The 8,259-nt window shown below is 37.5% G+C and overlaps 1 protein-coding gene across 19 annotated transcripts in view; it reads left to right on the forward strand.

Moving 5' to 3' along the window:
- Nucleotides 1-7,670, forward strand: part of KIF20B (kinesin family member 20B) — an 83,710-nt gene extending 76,040 nt beyond the window's left edge. For 10 of the 19 annotated variants that reach the window (XM_060404933.1, XM_060404937.1, XM_060404938.1 and 7 more), the window contains 3 exons: nt 391-492; nt 901-1,051; nt 6,116-7,670. In XM_060404933.1, coding sequence (XP_060260916.1) covers nt 391-492; nt 901-1,051; nt 6,116-6,381 — 519 coding nt within the window. In that variant the 3' untranslated portion in view covers nt 6,382-7,670. The remainder of the gene's footprint in view (nt 1-390; nt 493-900; nt 1,052-6,115) is intronic. The other 9 variants (XM_027960158.2, XM_060404941.1, XM_060404944.1 and 6 more) reach the window with 1 other exon arrangement.
- Nucleotides 7,671-8,259: the final 589 nt, after the last annotated feature.

Below are 8,259 nucleotides of genomic sequence, written 5' to 3' on the forward strand. Positions count from 1 at the left end.
ATATATCAGTGATATTTCACTGAAGGTGAAAAAATTGTGAGAAAAAAGTTGTACCTTCAGTCAGGGTTTCTCAGCTTCAGCATGATTGACATTTTTGGCCAGATATTTGTTTTGAAGAGTTCCATGTCCTGTACATTGTAGGATTTTTTAGCAGTATTCCTGGCCTCTACCCACTAGTTGCCATTAAACCTGCCTCTTACACCCAACAATGACAACCATAAATACCTTCAGACATTGCCAGTGTCCCCTGGGGGTCAGAATTGCTCCTGGTTAAGAACTATTTGCTTGGTTTTTTGTTTATTTGTTTTCTTTTTTCCTTCCTCTGGAGTCTGGAGAGAGAAAGAATATGTTGTCAAGAAATTAATCAGTGCTGAACTTCATTATTTTTAGGACTTTGTGAAATTTGAAAATAAGAAGAATGCTACACCAAGAATTAATTTGAAGTCCCCTGTTTCTGGGCATAGAAATTCTTCTGTCAAAAAGGAACAAAAGGTTTGTCTTTTAATTTGTCCAAAATTGACCCTTTTCATAAGTTACATTTGTGAAGTAGATGATGAAAATAAAAATGTCAAATTGGATTAGTAATTATTCAGAAGGTAAGTTTTGTCCAGTTATAACTCACTTATATTCCGTTTTCTATTTATCTAATTCAACTTAAAATACTTAACCTTTAACATCTGACAAGTAGCAGGTACTTCTTGGTGTATTCACCTCTGACTTAGCACTCTTATCACACTCATTCTCTGGCCCTTTCATCCCTCTCCTTGCATGATTAACCCCAAGTGCCCTGCCTGAGAATTTGTAACTTGTGTCTGGCCTCTTTAATTCAACTGTGGCTATAACTGTTTGCTCTAACATGCCTCATTACCAATAACAACAAAAAAAATGTTTGTTTATTAGGTTTCCATACGCCCATCATCTAAGAAAACTTACTCTTTACGAAGTCACGCATCCACAAGTGATGTAAACGGGCCTGCTAAGAAAAAAGAAGGAACGCTGCAGAAATTTGGAGACTTTTTACAACATTCTCCAATTATTCTTCAATCAAAAGGTTTGCAGACTATTAATTAAATGACCCTTTATGTTAGATGTATGGTGTTTTCTAATACCTGATTGGTATAAACTCAACCAGAGTGACTCTTACAGCTCCAGTAGAAATTGTTGTGTTAATGTTAGGTGTTGAGGGAGGAAACATGAAACTGTGATGTGCCTTGGTGTTCACTGTGTGGTGGAAGAGAACAGTCTGTATTTAAATAATTGATCCAGAGTAGCTTCCCAGGTGGTGCTAGTGGTAAAGAACCTGCTTGCCAGTGCAAGAGATCCCTGGGATGGAAAGATTCTGTGGAGAACGGATTAGCAACCCACTCCACTATTCTTGCCTGGAGACACCAATGGACAGAGGAGCTTGGAGGGCTACAGTCCATAGGGTCGCACAGACTTGGACACAACTGAAGTGACTTAGCACACATGCATGCAGACTGCTTAATGCGTTGTAGAGATACAAGGAAAGAACTGTGGTAATATTGGAGGGAAAGAACTGTTGGGGGCTATGGGAAGATTTGATATTAATAGAAGAGATGGGATTTAACTTGGGTATTGAAATACTGGAAGATTATACCTCCTAGAGGTAACCACTGTTAGCATTATGGTATATATTCTAGTGCTTTTTTCCTCTGCATGGATAAGCATGAGAAACACTGGGCTGGAAGAAGCACAAGCTGGAATCAAGATTGTCGGGAGAAATACCAATAACCTCAGATGTGCAGATGACACCACACTTATAGCAGAAAGTGAAGAGGTACTAAAAAGCCTCTTGATGAAAGTGAAAGTGGAGAGTGAAAAAGTTGGCTTAAAGCTTAACATTCAGAAAACAAAGATCATGGCATCTGGTCCCCTCACTTCATGGGAAATAGATGGGGAAACAGTGTAAACAGTGTCAGACTTTATTTTTTTGGGCTCCAAAATCACTGCGGATGGTGATTGCAGCCATGAAATTAAAAGATGATTACTCCTTGGAAGAAAGGTTATGACCAACCTAGATAGCATATTGAAAAGCAGAGATGTTACTTTGCCAACAAAGGTCCGTCTAGTCTAGTCAAGGCTCTGGTTTTTCCAGTGGTCATGTATGGATGTGAGAGTTGGACTGTGAAGAAGGCTGAGCGCCAAAGAATTGATGCTTTTGAACTGTGGTGTTGGAGAAGACTCTTGAGAATCCCATGGACTGCAAGGAGATCCAACCAGTCCATTCTAAAGGAGATTGATCCTGGGTGTTCTTTGGAAGGAATGATGCTAAAGCTGAAACTCCAGTGCTTTGGCCACCTCATGCGAAGAGTTGACTTATTGGAAAAGACTCTGATGCTAGGAGGGATTGAGGGCAGGAGGAAAAAGGGACGACAGAGGATAAGATGGCTGGATGGCATCACCGACTCGATGGACGTGAGTTTGAGTGAACTCCGGAAGGTGGTGATGGACAGGGAGGCCTGGTGTGCTGCAATTCATGGGGTCGCAAAGTATCGGACATGACTGAGCGACTGAACTGAACTGAATCTTATGTACTATATCAAAAACATATTTCTTTAAATATTACTAAGTTCAGTTGCTTAATGCTTTTTTCTTTATAATATAGACATATTAATACTCTGGTATTAATATGTGCTAAGATATATATTCTCTCTATACACATATACATAAATACATACTTATATACACATCTACCAGAAAGAACAGTTTTAATATAAGTAGAGTACCAGGAAAGTGTAGGACTTGTGTGGGCAGTTCTAGGTAGCAGTATGCATCTAGCATCTAGAATGTGGAGAGAGTATTAGGAGGAAGGGGGCAGGAAGGAGTGAGTTTTCATGTTTTTCATGAAATTACCTGAGTGGTGGTGGTGGGATAAATTGGAGACTAGAGATGGGGAGAATAAGGAGAGAAAGTGACTAAAAGCAGGGGGACAGTTGAATTGAGTCACGTTGGTTGTGTAAAAATACTTTGTGTAAAAACTTACCACAGAGCTTCCCAAACTTTCTTGGATTATAATGCCTTTAATGTGCCAGTAATTTTTTTCAGTGCATCCATGCACCCAAAGAAACACCTAAATAGTCCCATCCATTAATATTTAAGGCCAAACAATCCCTGAAAATTTAGCTTCTGAAAATCCAGGTTGCTAAAATATGTCACCATCAAAAGGAAGGATATTTGATACCTTTTTGAAACTGTGAACTACCTTGAGTTGAGTGTCACTGTTTTCCTTAGAAATTTAAAATATTCCAAGTTGCTCTTGTGAATTTGCTGCAGCATGTCTTGGTGCACAGTTTGGGAACTTCAGACTTAAATCTATTTGTGTGTGTGTGTATATATATATTTAAAAGTATACGTTGTTTGAAAGGTATCATTTGTATAAGCATAGAAAATACCTGGAGAGGTAAACAGCAAATTGTTAAATGTTTAAATTTGGAGAGGTGGGACTTGTTGTTTTAGATTCTTAGGTATTTGTACTTAATTATATTGACCATTGTTTATATTTATTTAGTTGCTAAGTTGTGTCCGACCCTTTTCGACCCCATGGACTATAGTCCACCAGGCTCCTCTGTCCTCTCAGGCAAGAATACTGGAGCGGGTTGCCATTTCCTTCTCCAGGGGATCTTCCCAACCCAGGAATCAAACCTGGGTCTCCTGCGTTGCAGGTAGATTCTTTACTGACTGAGCTACAAGGTAAGCCCCTCTCCTAGAAAACATATTTCCTTTTGATATATAAACAATATATTGCCATAAAAAGCAATGCATATATGGTTTATATATTAAAAGGAAACATGTTTTCAAGTAGAGGGAAGTACCCAGATGGTAATGACTTCCTGACTTGGTTGATTTAGTTTCACAGCTTCCCTACTATATACCTGGTGTGTGTGTGTGGGGGTTTTTTTTTTTTTTAACTTCTTTCTAGGAATATAAAGATTCCCTGTTTTGGATTGTAACTGCAGTACATGTCTGTTGTTGATCACTTGGAAATAAAGGGAAAATAGAAGAAAATAGAGGCTAGTTCTTAAAATTCTGTTGCTCTGATAACTACTCTTAATTCATTACTCAGTATCACTGTTCTCCCCATTTATCCCTTATTCATATCTCCTATCCATTCAGTACATGGCAGCCAGAGTGATCTTTTCACAGTACAAATTATTTAAGCCATTTAATTTTCTGTTTTCTTAGCTTTTCCAGTGGGATATAAGCTCTGCAGGTGCAACATGTCTGTCTTGTTTACAGCTTCGGCTCTTAGTACAGTGGTTTGCACATAGTAGTGAGGGATTTTGAGGCTCCAACCAAATCCTATGTGTGATTTGTTTCAGGCTGACCATGGGTGATTACAAAGGTTTTACTTGTTGGGCCTCATAAGGGAAAGCTGCCCTTCCCTCATCAAACATACACAGCCAGTACACTCTCATCTTTGAAGGGAGTCAGTCAGTCAAGGACTCAGGTCTCCCGCTGGGCATACTCTTACACATACCTGCATTCCTAGCCTGCGTGTGTGTGTGAGCCACTCAGTGGTGTCCAATTCTTTGTGACCCCATGCTAGGGGTCCTCGTCCCCTGCTAGGCTCCTTGTCCATGGAATTTTACAGGCAAGAATAGTGAGTGGGTTGCCATTTACTTCTCCAGGGGATCTTCCTGACCCAGGGATTGAACCTGGGTCTCCTGCATTGCAGGCAGATTCTTTTACCACTGAGCCACCACGGAATTCCTAGCCTAGGGGCCTTCATTTGGATGCTTCTAATTGAGTGCCTTCAGTAGAGAATGTCCTCAGGCATCTCTGCTGGAGACTTTGTGATGGGGAAGGAGAAGGAACCTTGGAGACACTCTTTTCCACTCTGACTGTACTTTTCCACTCCTAGCCCTCCTCTCTGGTCTCCATCACCAAGGTCCATAACAGTGATTGAATGACCACTTCTGTGCTGATCCACCTGACCCAGACCATGCATTAATCCATGGGGGAGTGTGGAGCAGGGTGGGAGTTTGATATGTTCTCAGTTTAGACTTCCCTGGTGGCTTGGATGGTAAAAGCGTCTGCCTGCAATGCAGGAGACTCAGGTTTAATCCCTGGATTGGGAAGATTCCCTGGAGAAGGAAATGGCAACCCACTCCAGTAGAGTGGGAAGAGGAGCCTGTTAGGCTAGAGTCCATGGGGTCACAAAGAGTCGGACATGACTGAGGAGCTTCACTCACTCAATTTAGCCTCTTGCTTATTCAATTGCAGTAGATGGTTAAAGGCTTTAACTTTCATGTTGACTTGTCATAATTAGCTACTCTGATATCTGGCAGCTCACCGCTTAGGCTCAGCTTAGCCATTGACAGGTAGACACTTAATTCTGCATATTTTCGGAAATGTTTCCTTTTAAATATATATATATATATATTTGATATTTTATATATATATATATATATATATATATGGATTTTATATCCAGAAGTTTTCCTAAATGGAAATGTTTTCTGCTGAAATCAGTATGTGTCTGTTAAAATAGATAAATAAAGCAGATATACAAAGTAAGAAATTGAAAAATTCCTTTTCAACTCCCTAGAAATGATCAACTGTTAAAATTTTGGTTTCTTTCTTTTAATCTATGTATCTGTGTGCATGTGTTTGTTAACTGGAAGTAAATGGCTCACAGTTACAAGTTACTTTTACTTAATATTCATGTGGACATCTTTACATGTGAATACTGAACTAGCTCTGGCACCTTATTATTCTTAATGCTACATGGTCCACTATGTATGTGTACTGATCTTTTCCGTAAATGTAGTATAAACCTCTTCCGAGTCATTAAAGATGCCCGAGTTTTACTGGTGGTAGTATAATTTACCAATAGTAAATTTACCAAATTTTCAAAATTTCAACCTTTACAATATGTTGAAAATTAATGAAGTGACATTTTATTTATTTGTCTTTCTATTTTTGCTGTTGATCATTAAGTCATATATTTATTGGGCATTTCTTTGTTTTCTATTTGTGTCCTTTCACCATTTATAAATTGCAGTGCTTTTTAAATATGGCTGTTTATGAAGGATTTATAATATTTGTCATTAGGAAATTATTTCAGGATTTAACTGATACATTTTTTTCATAGCAAAGAAGATAATTGAAACGATGAGCTCTTCAAAGTTCTCAAATGTAGAAGTAAGTAAAGATAACGTGTCTCGACCAAAACGGGCCAAACGAAAATTATACACAAATGAAATTTCGTCTCCTATTGATATATCTGGCCAAGTGGTAAGCTACTATTTCAGTTCTCTTAAAGTAAAACTCTTTATGTTCTTTTTAATTCTGAAGTACTCTTACAATTTGGATTATATAGTGGTTTGGATCTCTTATTCTGTACGCCAGGTCTCGTAAACCTTGCTTTAAAAGTTACACTGTTGGTACTGGGCGTGTTAAGTCTATAGCAATCGGATGTAAATGCTGCGTTAATGTATGCAGGTGTCACATGCATCTGCACTTGTGAGTTCGTTAGAATTCTAGAGCTTTAGTTCCATCAATAGAATTATCAGTTTAATGATTTATTGGCTTCTAACATCTGCTTTTCATGTTATCTTTGTCATAAGAGTTGTACAAGTCTGGGCGTAATTCTGCCTGGTAAAAATATAGACTTGACATTCAGTCATCTCCTCCCACTTTGCCTCGAAGGCTTCCATGTTTTCTTAAGAGAAGACGGTAGTTTGTCACCCTGACTCTGTGACTCATTCTCCTTACTCAGAACACGCTGTTCTATTACAGGGGAAGTTCTCATTTTCTGTCATGCTTGCATTTGCCTAGTGGATGAAAGTGAGGATAGGAAAGCAATTAAAGGAAAAGCCTTCAACAGGAAGTGGCCAAGAAAAATCAGGAGAGACCTTTTTGTAACAGTAGCTGTCAGATAAAAGATAGACACTTGAAGCAAGTAGTAAAGAATTAGGGTCATTAGGACATGCTTTTCAAAGTGCTCTTCTCTTGGTTACTTTTTTCCATCTGTCTGATAAAGTACATGATTTTCTCCCTTGGCTGAAATTGTTTCTTTTCTTAGTTGCAAAAAATGCTCTTTCTACTTGTTATTGCAAAAAATAATTTCTTAAAAATTGCTTGAGATACTTGTTTTGAAATATTTTAGTTATTATTTCAAACTATGTATGTCCTGAATTCAGTAAAAGTGTGGATTTCTTTAATTTTAGAATGAGGTGGTGTTGTAAGAATCTTTTATAAAATCTACTGCCTTAGGCATGCTTTTTTTTATAGAAGATAGTATAATTGCAGTCCAGGAGGACAAAAATTAGTGTCATGTACTTCTTATTTCAGTTATTAAACACTGAAATATGAACATATCTTATTAATTGTAAGTAAGGTTTCATTTTTACTTTTATTTTCACTTATAAAATTTGTGAAATTGTTAATTTCAGATTTTGATGGACCATAAAGTGAAAGAAAGCGATCATCAGATTCTCAAACGAAGACTTCGAACCAAAACAATCAAATAAATCACTTATGGAGAGTATTTTAATATAAATTTTATATTCATAATCATTGTAACTTGTATTGTGACTTTTTAAAGATAATTGTATATACTGTATTGCATCAAATCCCTTTGTATATACATTGTTATTTTGTACTGGTATAATTTTAATTCAATAAAGAAAACATGTCAACAGTAAGTACTTGCCTACTTTTCTAAGGCTTTTAAATAATAGCTTCTTTTTAATAATAGCTTCTTTTATCCTAGACATGGGCCTAGTGAGGAGCCAAGGAAAGATGCTATGGTTTTTGTTTGTGTTATATACATATGTTATAAGTTAGATCTTTGGCTTACTTATCTTTAACTGTTGTAGGACTTGCTCTTACTGCATCTGTTAGGAAATACAGGTGATCTTACATACCTGTACAGGAAGTAAGTGTGTGTAGGTCGTCTGGTTGCTAAAATGTGCACGTATTTTAGAGGAGATCTCAGGTTTTTAATTAGAATATCTTCTATTTTTAAATAATAGAATAGAGTTGGCTTTCTGATTTTTTTTAGGACACAACACAGATGATTAGAAGCAGAAAGTTAGAAGGGAAGAGGAGATAACAACATCTAGAGGGCAAAAAATAACACTGTTATCTATAGAATTTTAGTCCACACACGCACTGCAACTAGAGAGTAACCCCCACTCTCTGCAACTAGAGAAAGCCCACATGGAGCAAAAAAGACCCAGTGCAACCAAAAAATAAAATAAAAATAATATTAAAGCCATAAGTAGAGAGAAA

This window comes from Ovis aries, chromosome 22 (assembly GCF_016772045.2).
Source record: "Ovis aries strain OAR_USU_Benz2616 breed Rambouillet chromosome 22, ARS-UI_Ramb_v3.0, whole genome shotgun sequence".
NCBI classification, from domain to species: Eukaryota; Metazoa; Chordata; class Mammalia; order Artiodactyla; family Bovidae; genus Ovis; species Ovis aries.